General features: G+C 48.2%; 1 protein-coding gene across 1 annotated transcript in view; it reads left to right on the forward strand.

Annotated features, from left to right (window-relative positions):
- Window positions 1-13,878, forward strand: part of kiaa2012 (KIAA2012 ortholog) — a 48,663-nt gene extending 34,785 nt beyond the window's left edge. Inside the window, exons 8-13 of the mRNA XM_082969220.1 lie at window positions 2,871-3,042; window positions 3,574-3,754; window positions 4,113-4,318; window positions 9,394-9,566; window positions 10,343-10,562; window positions 13,114-13,878. Coding sequence (XP_082825346.1) covers window positions 2,871-3,042; window positions 3,574-3,754; window positions 4,113-4,318; window positions 9,394-9,566; window positions 10,343-10,562; window positions 13,114-13,297 — 1,136 coding nt within the window. The 3' untranslated portion in view covers window positions 13,298-13,878. The remainder of the gene's footprint in view (window positions 1-2,870; window positions 3,043-3,573; window positions 3,755-4,112; window positions 4,319-9,393; window positions 9,567-10,342; window positions 10,563-13,113) is intronic.
- Window positions 13,879-14,767: the final 889 nt, after the last annotated feature.

Raw genomic sequence — 14,767 nt, forward strand, 5'->3', positions numbered from 1 at the left:
ATATAGGGAATAGGGCTCTGGTCTATAGTAGTGCACTACATAGGGAATAGGGCTCTGGTCTATAGTAGTACCACTATATAGGGAATAGGGCTCTGGTCTATAGTAGTGCACTACATAGGGAATAGGGCTCTGGTCTATAGTAGTGCACTATATAGGGAATAGGGCTCTGGTCTATAGTAGTGCACTATATAGGGAATAGGGCTCTGGTCTATAGTAGTGCACTATATAGGGAATAGGGCCCTGGTCTATAGTAGTGCACTATATAGGGAATAGGGCTCTGGTCTATAGTAGTGCACTACATAGGGAATAGGGCTCTGGTCTATAGTAGTGCACTATATAGGGAATAGGGCTCTGGTCTATAGTAGTGCACTATATAGGGAATAGGGTTCTGGTCTATAGTAGTGCACTATATAGGGAATAGGGCTCTGGTCTATAGTAGTGCACTATATAGGGAATAGGGCTCTGGTCTATAGTAGTGCACTACATAGGGGATAGGGCTCTGGTCTATAGTAGTGCACTATATAGGGGATAGGGCTCTGGTCTATAGTAGTGCACTATATAGGGGATAGGGCTCTGGTCTATAGTAGTGCACTATATAGGGGATAGGGCTCTGGTCTATAGTAGTGCACTATATAGATGATAGGGCTCTGGTCTATAGTAGTGCACTATATAGGGGATAGGGCTCTGGTCTATAGTAGTGCACTATATAGGGGATAGGGCCCTGGTCTATAGTAGTGCACTATATAGGGAATAGGGCCCTGGTCTATAGTAGTGCACTATATAGGGAATAGGGCTCTGGTCTAAAGTAGTGCACTACATAGGGAATAGGGCTCTGGTCTATAGTAGTGCACTATATAGGGAATAGGGCTCTGGTCTATAGTAGTGCACTACATAGGGAATAGGGCCCTGGTCTATAGTAGTGCACTACATAGGGAATAGGGCTCTGGTCTATAGTAGTGCACTACATAGGGAATAGGGCTCTGGTCTATAGTAGTGCACTATATAGGGAATAGGGCTCTGGTCTATAGTAGTGCACTATATAGGGAATAGGGCTCTGGTCTATAGTAGTGCACTACATAGGGAATAGGGCTCTGGTCTATAGTAGTGCACTATATAGGGAATAGGGCTCTGGTCTATAGTAGTGCACTACATAGGGAATAGGGCTCTGGTCTATAGTAGTACCACTATATAGGGAATAGGGCTCTGGTCTATAGTAGTGCACTACATAGGGAATAGGGCTCTGGTCTATAGTAGTGCACTATATAGGGAATAGGGCTCTGGTCTATAGTAGTGCACTATATAGGGAATAGGGCTCTGGTCTATAGTAGTGCACTATATAGGGAATAGGGCCCTGGTCTATAGTAGTGCACTATATAGGGAATAGGGCTCTGGTCTATAGTAGTGCACTATATAGGGAATAGGGCTCTGGTCTATAGTAGTGCACTATATAGGGAATAGGGCTCTGGTCTATATTAGTGCACTACATAGGGAATAGGGCTCTGGTCTATAGTAGTGCACTATATAGGGAATAGTGCCCTGGTCTATAGTAGTGCACTATATAGGGAATAGGGCTCTGGTCTAAAGTAGTGCACTATATAGGGAATAGGGCTCTGGTCTATAGTAGTGCACTATATAGGGAATAGGGCCCTGGTCTATAGTAGTGCACTATATAGGGAATAGGGCTCTGGTCTATAGTAGTGCACTATATAGGGAATAGGGCTCTGGTCTATAGTAGTGCACTATATAGGGAATAGGGCTCTGGTCTATAGTAGTGCACTATATAGGGGATAGGGCTCTGGTCTATAGTAGTGCACTATATAGGGGATAGGGCTCTGGTCTATAGTAGTGCACTATATAGATGATAGGGCTCTGGTCTATAGTAGTGCACTATATAGGGGATAGGGCTCTGGTCTATAGTAGTGCACTATATAGGGAATAGGGCTCTGGTCTATAGTAGTGCACTATATAGGGAATAGGGCCCTGGTCTATAGTAGTGCACTACATAGGGAATAGGGCTCTGGTCTAAAGTAGTGCACTATATAGGGAATAGGGCTCTGGTCTATAGTAGTGCACTATATAGGGAATAGGGCTCTGGTCTATAGTAGTGCACTATATAGGGAATAGGGCTCTGGTCTATAGTAGTGCACTACATAGGGAATAGGGCTCTGGTCTATAGTAGTGCACTACATAGGGAATAGGGCTCTGGTCTATAGTAGTGCACTATATAGGGAATAGGGCTCTGGTCTATAGTAGTGCACTATATAGGGAATAGGGCTCTGGTCTATAGTAGTGCACTACATAGGGAATAGGGCTCTGGTCTAAAGTAGTGCACTACATAGGGAATAGGGCCCTGGTCTATAGTAGTGCACTACATAGGGAATAGGGCTCTGGTCTATAGTAGTGCACTACATAGGGAATAGGGCTCTGGTCTATAGTAGTGCACTATATAGGGAATAGGGCCCTGGTCTATAGTAGTGCACTATATAGGGAATAGGGCTCTGGTCTAAAGTAGTGCACTATATAGGGAATAGGGCTCTGGTCTATAGTAGTGCACTATATAGGGAATAGGGCCCTGGTCTATAGTAGTGCACTATATAGGGAATAGGGCTCTGGTCTATAGTAGTGTACTATATAGGGAATAGGGCTCTGGTCTATAGTAGTGCACTATATAGGGAATAGGGCCCTGGTCTAAAGTAGTGCACTATATAGGGTGCCATAGGGCTCTGGTCTAAAGTAGTGCACTATATAGGGAATAGGGTGCCATAGGGCCCTGGTCTATAGTAGTGCACTATATAGGGAATAGGGTGCCATTTGGGATGCATGCATGGTGTCTGAGACCCATCTCCTCTGATTCCCTCCCTGTCTTATAGGAAAACCTAAAGAGAAGACGAACAAGACCAACGAGTCTGAGACGTCTCCATCTGCGTTGGGTCCTGGTGGAGACGTGAAGAAGGACACTGAGGAGCGTAGCGCTGCGCTAAACACACATGAAGAAAAACACCTTGTCCAATCCCCTAGATCCAATCACAGCTCTGTAAACAGGTGGGTTGGTTTTTATCCAATCACAGCTCTGTAAACAGGTGGGTTGGTTTTATCCAATCACAGCTCTGTAAACATGGGTTGGTTTTATCCAATCACAGCTCTGTAAACAGGTGGGTTGGTTTTTATCCAATCACAGCTCTGTAAACAGATGGGTTGGTTTTTATCCAATCACAGCTCTGTAAACAGGTGGGTTGGTTTTTATCCAATCACAGCTCTGTAAACAGGTGGGTTGGTTTTTATCCAATCACAGCTCTGTAAACAGGTGGGTTGGTTTTTATCCAATCACAGCTCTGTAAACAGGTGGGTTGGTTTTTATCCAATCAGAGCTCTGTAAACAGGTGGGTTGGTTTTATCCAATCACAGCTCTGTAAACAGATGGGTTGGTTTTATCCAATCACAGCTCTGTAAACAGATGGGTTGGTTTTTATCCAATCACAGCTCTGTAAACAGATGGGTTGGTTTTATCCAATCACAGCTCTGTAAACACTTCCACTGTCTTCCAAGAGTTTCTGAATTCCCTTTTGTCTTCAGGAGCTCCTCATCCAATGGGCAGTCAGGTCAGAGATCACACAGATCGACCTCCTGTGAGGACGAGGTTTTACCGTCCGGACAACGACGGTCCTCTCGTGACCAACTGTCATCCTCCTCGGTTGTCGTGGCAGCGGAAACCCAACCGTTAAATCTGGTCATATCTGACACCAGCATCAGTACTGTGAGTATGGAGGACATAGTATGCATGGGGAAATGACCCCTCATTCACTATATAGTGCACTACTATTGACTAGGGCCCCTAGGGTCAAAGGGCTCTAGTCAGAAGTAGTGCACTATGTAGGGAACCTGACGTCACTTCGGACAAACCTTCTCAGGATTGCTTTTACCCAATGTTATTTTGAAATACTAGTGACCTCAGTGCCAACACCTAGCGACTTCGTACAGAAGTTCACGACCTCTGGGCGTAACTGGTTAAGTTGTTGGACTGATGGTTGCAGGGACCCGGGTTTGAGTCCTGGTTGGCGCTACCCTTGAATTCACTACATTATCCATGATCTGTTTTATTTGGGGTAATAAAGGACAAGAACAGAGGAGAAGCAGCAGCCCGTACGGAGCAACAGAAGAATGTGTTGGTTGAGAAGGCAGAGCGTCGCCGACTAGAGGTGGAGAGGAAGAGGAAGGAGAGAGAGGAGGAGAGGAGGAGGCAGCAGGAGCGGGAGGAGAGAGAGGAGCGCATGAGGCTGGAGCTGGAAGAGGAGCAGAATCAGAGAGCTGAGGAACTCAGGTTGGGTGTCTAACTAACTTCCTGTTATGGGCTGGGATGGGGCACCGCCCTCTAGTGGATATTATATGAATTACCTCAAATGTGGAACAACTGTATTCAAATCAAATCAAATTTTATTTGTCACATAACACATGGTTAGCAGATGTTAATGCGAGTGTAGCGAAATGCTTGTGCTTCTAGTTCCGACCGTGCAGTAATATCTAACAAGTAATCTAACCTAACAATTTCACAACATCTACCTTATACACACAAGTGTAAAGGAATGAATAAGAATATGAACATATAAATATATGAATGAGTGATGGCCGAACGGCATAGGCAAGATGCAGTAGATGGTATAGAGTACAGTATATACATATGAGATGAGTAATGTAGGGTATGAAAACATATAAAGCAGCATTGTTTAAGGTGGCTAGTGATACATTACATCAGGATGGCGAGATGCAGTAGATGGTATAGAGTACAGTATATACATATGAGATGAGTAATGTAGGGTATGTAAACATTATATAAAGTGGCTAGTGATACATTTATTACATCAATTTTCCCATTATTAAAGTGGGTGGAGTTGAGTCAGTATGTAGGCAGCAGCCTCTCTGTGCTAGTGATGGCTGTTTTAACAGTCTGATGGCCTTGAGATAGAAGCTGTTTTTCAGTCTCTCGGTCCCAGCTTTGATGCACCTGTACTGACCTCGCCTTCTGGATGATAGCGGGGTGAACAGGCAGTGGCTCGGGTGGTTGTTGTCCTTGATGATCTTTTTGGCCTTCCTGTGACATCGGGTGGTGTAGGTGTCCTGGAGGGCAGGTAGTTTGCCCCCGGTGATGTGTTGTGCAGACCTCACTACCCTCTGGAGAGACTTACGGTTGTGGGCGGTGCAGTTGCCGTACCAGGCGGTGATACAGCCCAACAGGATGCTCTCGATTGTGCATCTGTAAAAGTGTTTTTGGTGACAAGCCGAATTTCTTCAGCCTCCTGAGGTTGAAGAGGCGCTGCTGTACCTTCTTCACTACGCTGTCTGTGTGGGTGGACCATTTCAGTTTGTCCGTGATGTGTACGCCGAGGAACTTTAAACTTTCCACCTTCTCCACTACTGTCCCGTCGATGTGGATAGGGGGGATGCTCCATCTGCTGTTTCCTGAAGTCCACGATCATCTCCTTTGTTTTGTTGACATTGAGTGTGAGGTTATTTTCCTGACACCACACTCCGAGGGCCCTCACCTCCTCCCTGTAGGCCGTCTCGTCGTCTGTTGGTAATCAGGCCTACTACTGTAGTGTCGTCTGCAAACTTGATGATTGAGTTGGAGGCGTGCATGGCCACGCAGTCATGGGTGAACAGGGAGTACAGGATGAGGGCTGAGAACGCACCCTTGTGGGGCCCCTGTGTTGAGGATCAGCGGGGTGGAGATGTTGTTTCCTACCCTCACCACCTGGGGGCGGCCCGTCAGGAAGTCCAGGACCCAGTTGCACAGGGCGGGGTCGAGACCCAGGGTCTCGAGCTTAATGACGAGTTGAGGGTACTATGGTGTTAAATGCTGAGCTGTAGTCGATTAACAGCATTCTTACATTGGTATTCCTCTTGTCCAGATGGTTAGGGCAGTGTGCAGTGTGGTTGCGATTGCGTCGTCTGTGGACCTATTGGGGCGGTAAGTAAATTGGAGTGGCTCTAGGGTGTCAGGTAGGGTGGAGGTGATATGATCCTTGACTAGACTCTCAAAGCACTTCATGATGACAGAAGTGAGTGCTACGGGGCGATAGTCATTTAGCTCAGTTACCTTAGCTTTCTTGGGTACAGGAACAATGGTGGCCCTCTTGAAGCATGTGGGAACAGCAGACTGGGATAAGGATTGATTGAATATGTCCGTAAACACACCAGCCAGCTGGTCTGCGCATGCTCTGAGGACGCGGCCGGGGATGCCGTCTGGCCCGGCAGCCTTGCGAGGGTTAACACGTTTAAATGTTTTACTCACGTTGGCTGCAGTGAAGGGAGCCCGCAGGTTTTGGTAGCGGGCCGTGTCAGTGGCACTGTGTTGTCCTCCAAGCGAACAAAGAAGTTGTTTAGTTTGTCTGGGAGCAAGACATCGGTGTCCGTGACGGGGCTGGTTTTCCAGAAGAAAAAAAAATCCAGAAAAACGCATGTCAAAAATGTTATAAATTGATTTGCATTTTAATGAGGGAAATAAGTATTTGACCCCCTCTGCAAAACATGACTTAGTCCTTGGTGGCAAAACCCTTGTTGCCAATCACAGAGGTCAGACGTTTCTTGTAGTTGGCCACCAGGTTTGCACACATCTCAGGAGGGATTTTGTCCCACTCCTCTTTGCAGATCTTCTCCAAATCATTGAGGATTCGAGGCTGACGTTTGGCAACTCGAACCTTCAGCTCCCCTCCACAGATTTTCTTCAAATGATTGACAATGCCACACAGCTACATGCACAATACCCATCAATGCGATGCAAAACAGATGCTAATTATCGTAATAACACTTCTCCGTGCCAATACAATGCATTTACAATCGCGGAACGCAAACAATCACGTACAATGCAGCTTGGACGCAGCTTCCCACAAGAGCGCTGCACTAAACTTCGTATGATAACCCGGGAAATGTGTATTCCATAGCAACGAGTTGTTAACGGCAACACTATAGCTACGTCGTTTACTCAACCATTGGTCAAGGTCTGCGACCACCCTTCATCGATGCAATGCAAAGCACCTCTTCTACCAGATAAAACAACATTTAAAACCAATCAGATTATATTATAAACCAAACATATCTACCAGATAAAAAAAAGATGGCAGCTAGCAAAATAACACAAGGCCAGCCAGGCTGCCTGTTCTTACCCAGATTCAAAAGAGTTGCCAGCCTCCTTGATGCTGTGTTGACCCTCCTCTGTCCTTCCACTCCACACGGAATTTGCTTATAAAATCCCTCTCAAATACCAGTTGAATCAGCTGTGATTTCCTCCTGTGCAACATGCTCCGTCTGTGCTTATAAGTTGCCGTGGATGCTTCAAAATGTTAATCCCAACTTCAACGCCATCATCATCACAGTAGGCGTAGCTGTTAGAGGCCCGGGGTATTTATCCAAAAATGCTCTGCGTAACGTATGGTCCATTTTTCATTTCTCCAGATCGGGCGATTTCAGTCTGTAACTGAAACTGGCGTGGGCTTCGACAAGCTGTTGGCTGTTTGGTTGGTTAAACGTTGCTCCCAGTACGGCATCCAGAGTGCTGAAAAACAGTATTTTGCACTCCCTCTCATGATCCTCTTCTTCCTGGCCCATTGTTGTTTCACCACATATTCCTTCAGATTACCACATATTCCTTCAGATTACTACAGATTACTACAGATTACCACATATTCCTTCAGATTACTACAGATTACTACAGATTACCACATATTCCTTCAGATTACTACAGATTTCTACAGATTACCACATATTCCTTCAGATTACTACAGATTACTACAGATTACCACATATTCCTTCAGATTACTACAGATTACTACAGATTACTACATATTCCTTCAGATTGCTACAGATTACTACAGATTACTACATATTCCTTCAGATTACTACAGATTACTACAGATTACCACATATTACTACATATTCCTTCAGATTACTACAGATTCCTTCAGATTACTACAGATTACTACAGATTACTACTCACTACTCTTTGCCGTTTGCTTGGAGCAGGGGTGTCCGTGTGCTTGTATTTCCTTGCAGGAATATTCCAGCCACTTTTTCTGCCTTTAAACCACGCGCTACAAAATGGCGGTTTTCTCCCACAGTACAGGACAGGCGGGTATCTTGGTGGCTGCAGGCCCCTCCTCTGGTTGGTTACCTTCTATGTCACCAGGCTGCAAGACGGTTGTGCAGGTGCCTTTGCTGCTGGGCTCGACGGCCTTGGACTAGGTGATTAGGATCGGCTAATCACCAGCTTCCCTGTGGCTCAGTTGGTAGAGCACGGTGTGTCCAACGCCAGGGTTGTGGGTTCGATTCCCACGGGGGGCCAGTACAAAAGAAAAGAAAATAATAAAAAAATGTATGAAATGAAATGAAATGTATGCATTCACTACTGTAAGTTGCTCTGGATAAGAGCGTCTGCTAAAATGACTAAAAATGTAAATGGCTTAGTGGCCTTGGCCTCTGTGGCAGACTTCTCGCCACGCCACTTTGATCCGATGATGCCATTGTGCCCTGGCGAAGCCACTTTCTAATATCCATTATGCTACCTACCTACCTGTTAACATTAGCTAAATTCCATCCAGCTGCACGGCGAATTTGAAAATTAACCCACATTTTTTTTTTTTTTTAACTGGTAAATTGCGTATGACGTACATATTGTAATGATTATCTTTAGGAGAAGTAGAGGAGTCAGGGGCAGGACACAGGGATCAATGTAAACAAACGTGTTTCCTTGAAAAAAACAATAAATCTTCTCCTAGGAAAATACATTTTGCGGAGAAACACCTCCGACCACACAAAACAGGAAACCGACAAGACAAACAGGAAATGCAGAGGTTTAAATAATGAACATAATTAGGGGAAATCAAAAACACAATAAAGACAAAACCAAACGAACAGTGAAACATCGATCGGTGGCGACTAGTAAGCCGGTGACGTCGACCGCCGCCCGAACAAGGAGAGGGGTCGACTTCGGCGGGAAGTCGTGACACAATATGATACATGCAAGGGAGTTGCATGAATGAAGCATACACAAAAAAAAAATCGCCTGGGCACGACGGAGTAGGTAGATTGTCGGACAGAATAGGGATACAAAACTGATGGAGGACAATATTCCAACTAAGGGGCAATGCCCCCTTTTGCACCCTCGTGGCGCCGGGCCTGGGCAGGTAGTCTAGCTGTTTAAGAGCACTGGATCACTTACCGAAAGTTTGCTGATTTGAATCCCCGTGCCGACTTGTTGACAAATTTATCAATGTGCCTTTGAGCAAGGCACTTAACTCTAATTGCTTCTGTAAGTCGCTCTGGATAAGAGCGTCTGCTAAATTATTAAAATATAAATGTAAATGTTTTTGTTTTTTTATATATAGTAAAGATCTCTTCCTGCAGGCTGAGGAGACTGGCTGAGGAGGAAGAGAGACAACTTTTAGAGGAGAAGGAGACTGAGAGGAGAAGAAAGGAGCAGGCGGAGAAAGAGAGGGAGTGGAGGAAGAAGGAGAAGAAGAGACGACAGTTTGAGATGATTCAGAAGATCAGACAGGAGGAGGAGGAACGCAGGGCAGGTGAACGACTCCACACACACACACCTGTCCCAGGTACCTGTCCCAGGTAAACGAGCGGTTGAGAGCAGTAGAATACAACAGGTGCAATTACAAAATTTGGTTTTTGCATCTGCAATGTTCTTTTCTTGTTATGTCCGTCACTGACATTCACTCAATTTAGGTATGTCAGCTAACAATTTTTAGATTGGTAGTTAGTCTAACCAGCTATCTAAACTTGTAATAATCATGGTGGAATACCGACCAGGCACCTGCCCAGGGGCTCTTACCACCAGGGGGCCCCCCATTGATTTTCTTAGTCATTAACTCAGATATCATATTAACACAACATAAGTCTTGGTAAAATGTGTAGAATTGCAGGAAATTAACATAAAAACTATAATTGTTCTCTCCGCCATCAAGGGGGGGGGGGGGGGTAGGGGGCCCCCCCCCCCCAACCAAATCTCGCTTAGGGTCCCCAAAAGGCTAGGGCCAGCCCTGCAAACACACACACACACACACACACACACACACACACGAGACACACACACACACACACACACACACACAGAGACACACACACACACACACACACACACACACACACACACACACACACACACACACACACACACACACACACACACACACACACACACACACACACCACCACCACCACCACCACCACCACCACCACACACACACACCACACACACCACACACACACACCACACACACACACCACACACACACACACAGACCTGAATATAACAAGTGTGTCCCCTCCACTCTACCTACAGCTGAGTTGGAGCTGCAGCGACTCGAGGAGGCGATGAGTAAAGAAGAGGATAGGAAGAGGCTGGCAGCGATGGAGGACCATGAGAAGAGAGAGTACCTGCAGAAACAGAAGGAGGAGGAAGAGGAGAGGAAGAAAGTAGTGGAGGAGAGAAAAATCAGAGAGGAAGAGGCAGCGCAGTGGGCTAAAGAAGAGGCACGACTACAAGCTGAACTGTTCGCCAGGTATCTCAATCTCTTCATTGTTGCTGCCATGTCCAATCCTTTACAGCAGAAGGGACGTTTGCATACCGGTAGTTTCCTGAAAAAGGACCAATGAGCATCAACATGTGAAGTGCATAGGAACATGTCAAATTGGGTGTCAAATGAAAGCTGATATTTTTTGGGGAAATGAAGGTCTAGATACATTTTCACTCATTTTCTATCTTCAAAACGGGCAGTTCCACTGTAACAGAATTATTCTTTGACTCAGATTTTCACTTTAAAATGTATGCCAAACAAAACTTAAAAGTTTAAGAAACAAACTCCATACATAAGGACTACTTTGAACAATTTACACAGAAAATTTCACAAAAACGCATTTACTGAAAGAACTGTGCAGATGCAAACTTTGGTAAAATAATTACAATAACATCTCCCTCAATGTTTAATTCGAACTAAGATTCAAAGATGTCTTCAGAAAGAAGTGGGTTTCATCTATGACATGATACCTTTTGGGTTTTAATTTTTTTATTTGGGTTTTTGAACTACAGTAGATGAAGTGGATTTACATCAGGACCAGGGTGGTAGGCCTGGCTAACAGGGTCTAGGGTGGTAGGCCTGGCTAGGCTAACAGGGACCAGGGTGGTAGGCCTGGCTAACAGGGACCAGGGTGGTAGGCCTGGCTAACAGGGTCTAGGGTGGTAGGCCTGGCTAACAGGGACCAGGGTGGTAGGCCTGGCTAACAGGGTCTAGGGTGGTAGGCCTGGCTAACAGGGACCAGGGTGGTAGGCCTGGCTAACAGGGTCTAGGGTGGTAGGCCTGGCTAGGCTAACAGGGTCTAGGGTGGTAGGCCTGGCTAACAGGGTCTAGGGTGGTAGGCCTGGCTAACAGGGTCTAGGGTGGTAGGCCTGGCTAGGCTAACAGGGTCTAGGGTGGTAGGCCTGGCTAACAGGGTCCAGGGTGGTAGGCCTGGCTAACAGGGTCTAGGGTGGTAGGCCTGGCTAGGCTAGGCTAACAGGGTCTAGGGTGGTAGGCCTGGCTAACAGGGACCAGGGTGGTAGGCCTGGCTAACAGGGTCTAGGGTGGTAGAACTGGCTAGGCTAACAGGGTCTAGGGTGGTAGGCCTGGCTAACAGGGTCCAGGGTGGTAGGCCTGGCTAACAGGGTCTAGGGTGGTAGGCCTGGCTAACAGGGACCAGGGTGGTAGGACTGGCTAACAGGGTCTAGGGTGGTAGGCCTGGCTAACAGGGTCCAGGGTGCTAGGCCTGGCTAGGCTAACAGGGTCTAGGGTGGTAGGCCTGGCTAGGCTAACAGGGTCTAGGGTGGTAGGCCTGGCTAACAGGGTCTAGGGTGCCAGGCCTGGCTAACAGGGTCTAGGGTGGTAGGCCTGGCTAACAGGGTCTAGGGTGGTAGGCCTGGCTAACAGGGACCAGGGTGGTAGGACTGGCTAACAGGGTCTAGGGTGGTAGGCCTGGCTAACAGGGTCTAGGGTGCTAGGCCTGGCTAGGCTAACAGGGTCTAGGGTGGTAGGCCTGGCTAGGCTAACAGGGTCTAGGGTGGTAGGCCTGGCTAACAGGGTCTAGGATGCCAGGCCTGGCTAGGCTAACAGGGTCTAGGGTGGTAGGCCTGGCTAACAGGGACCAGGGTGGTAGGCCTGGCTAACAGGGTCTAGGGTGGTAGGCCTGGCTAGGCTAACAGGGTCTAGGGTGGTAGGCCTGGCTAACAGGGTCCAGGGTGGTAGGCCTGGCTAACAGGGTCTAGGGTGGTAGGCCTGGCTAACAGGGACCAGGGTGGTAGGACTGGCTAACAGGGTCTAGGGTGGTAGGCCTGGCTAACAGGGTCTAGGGTGGTAGGCCTGGCTAGGCTAACAGGGTCTAGGGTGCTAGGCCTGGCTAGGCTAACAGGGTCTAGGGTGGTAGGCCTGGCTAACAGGGTCTAGGATGCCAGGCCTGGCTAGGCTAACAGGGTCTAGGGTGGTAGGCCTGGCTAGGCTAACAGGGTCTAGGGTGGTAGGCCTGGCTAGGCTAACAGGGTCTAGGGTGCTAGGCCTGGCTAGGCTAACAGGGTCTAGGGTGGTAGGCCTGGCTAACAGGGTCTAGGGTGCCAGGCCTGGCTAGGCTAACAGGGTCTAGGGTGGTAGGCCTGGCTAACAGGGTCTAGGGTGCCAGGCCTGGCTAGGCTAACAGGGTCCAGGGTGCTAGGCCTGGCTAGGCTAACAGGGTCTAGGGTGCTAGGCCTGGCTAGGCTAACAGGGTCCAGGGTGCTAGGCCTGGCTAGGCTAACAGGGTCTAGGGTGGTAGGCCTGGCTAGGCTAACAGGGTCTAGGGTGGTAGGCCTGGCTAAGAGATCCATAACATGAAGATGTGTCAGTAAGAGGAAGTGGACAGGAAGGTGTATTCATTACGCCGATTCTGTTGCAAAGGTCCCGCCCCTCTGACCTTCTCATCCAAAAATGGGTTTTGAGAAGGAGGCGAGAGGAATGCGATGAATCAAGGCAATGGAGATCGTCCCCTAGAAAAGTATATATATATATTTTTTTTTTGTCCCATCTCTTCCTCCCTCTCTCCCGTCCACAGGCAGAGGGCTATGCTGGAGCAGCAGCTACAGTTTCGTCGAGGCTTGCTGACGGAGGCCGGGGCTCTGGGACAGACTCAGGACATCTCTCGAGCTTGGGTCTACTCTTACTTCCAGCTCATACAACTACTGGGGCTGACTGAGGTCCCCACAGCACAGGAAGACTCACCCGAAGACATGTCCTAGAATTTAAGGGGAAAACTAAAAGGATGTGGCTGAACAGCAAACCAACGTTGAATTTCCAAGTTGGGTCAAATTAGGTTATGATTAAGGTAAGGGTAAGTTTAGGTCGGGCTGACAATGGGATGCTAGTCGGTCAGGTCCCTTCAGTCAGGTCCTTCAGTCACGTCCCTTCAGTCATGTCCTTCAGTCACGTCCCTTCAGTCACGTCCTTCAGTCACGTTCCTTCAGTCACGTCCCTTCAGTCACGTCCTTCAGTCACGTCCTTTCAGTCACGTCCCTTCAGTCACGTCCCTTCAGTCACGTCCCTTCAGTCACGTCCTTCAGTCACGTCCCTTTAGTCACGTCCTTCAGTCACGTCCCTTCAGTCATGTCCTTCAGTCACGTCCCTTCAGTCACGTCCCTTCAGTCACGTCCCTTCAGTCACGTCCTTCAGTCACGTCCTTCAGTCACGTCCTTCAGTCACGTCCCTTCAGTCACGTCCTTCAGTCACGTCCTTCAGTCACGTCCCTTCAGTCACGTCCCTTCAGTCACGTCCCTTCAGTCACGTCCCTTCAGTCACGTCCTTCAGTCACGTCCCTTTAGTCACGTCCTTCAGTCACGTCCCTTCAGTCACGTCCCTTCAGTCACGTCCCTTCAGTCACGTCCCTTCAGTCACGTCCCTTCAGTCATGTCCTTCAGTCACGTCCCTTCAGTCACGTCCCTTCAGTCACGTCCCTTCAGTCACGTCCCTTCAGTCACGTCCTTCAGTCACGTCCTTCAGTGACGTCCCTTCAGTCACGTCCTTCAGTCACGTCCCTTCAGTCACGTCCCTTCAGTCACGTCCTTCAGTCACGTCCTTCAGTCACGTCCCTTCAGTCACGTCCCTTCAGTCACGTCCTTCAGTCACGTCCCTTCAGTCACGTCCTTCAGTCACGTCCTTCAGTCACGTCCTTCAGTCACGTCCCTTCAGTCACGTCCCTTCAGTCACGTCCCTTCAGTCACGTCCTTCAGTGACGTCCCTTCAGTCACGTCCTTCAGTCACGTCCCTTCAGTCACGTCCCTTCAGTCACGTCCTTCAGTCACGTCCTTCAGTCACGTCCCTTCAGTCACGTCCCTTCAGTCACGTCCTTCAGTCACGTCCCTTCAGTCACGTCCTTCAGTCACGTCCTTCAGTCACGTCCTTCAGTCACGTCCCTTCAGTCACGTCCCTTCAGTCACGTCCCTTCAGTCACGTCCCTTCAGTCACGTCCTTCAGTCACGTCCCTTTAGTCACGTCCTTCAGTCACGTCCCTTCAGTCATGTCCCTTCAGTCACGTCCCTTCAGTCACGTCCCTTCAGTCACGTCCCTTCAGTCACGTCCCTTCAGTCATGTCCTTCAGTCACGTCCCTTCAGTCACGTCCCTTCAGTCACGTCCTTCAGTCACGTCCTTCAGTGACGTCCCTTCAGTCACGTCCTTCAGTCACGTCCCTTCAGTCACGTCCCTTCAGTCACGT

This window comes from Salmo salar, chromosome 25, assembly GCF_965601325.2.
Source record: "Salmo salar chromosome 25, fSalSal1, whole genome shotgun sequence".
NCBI lineage: Eukaryota > Metazoa > Chordata > Actinopteri > Salmoniformes > Salmonidae > Salmo > Salmo salar.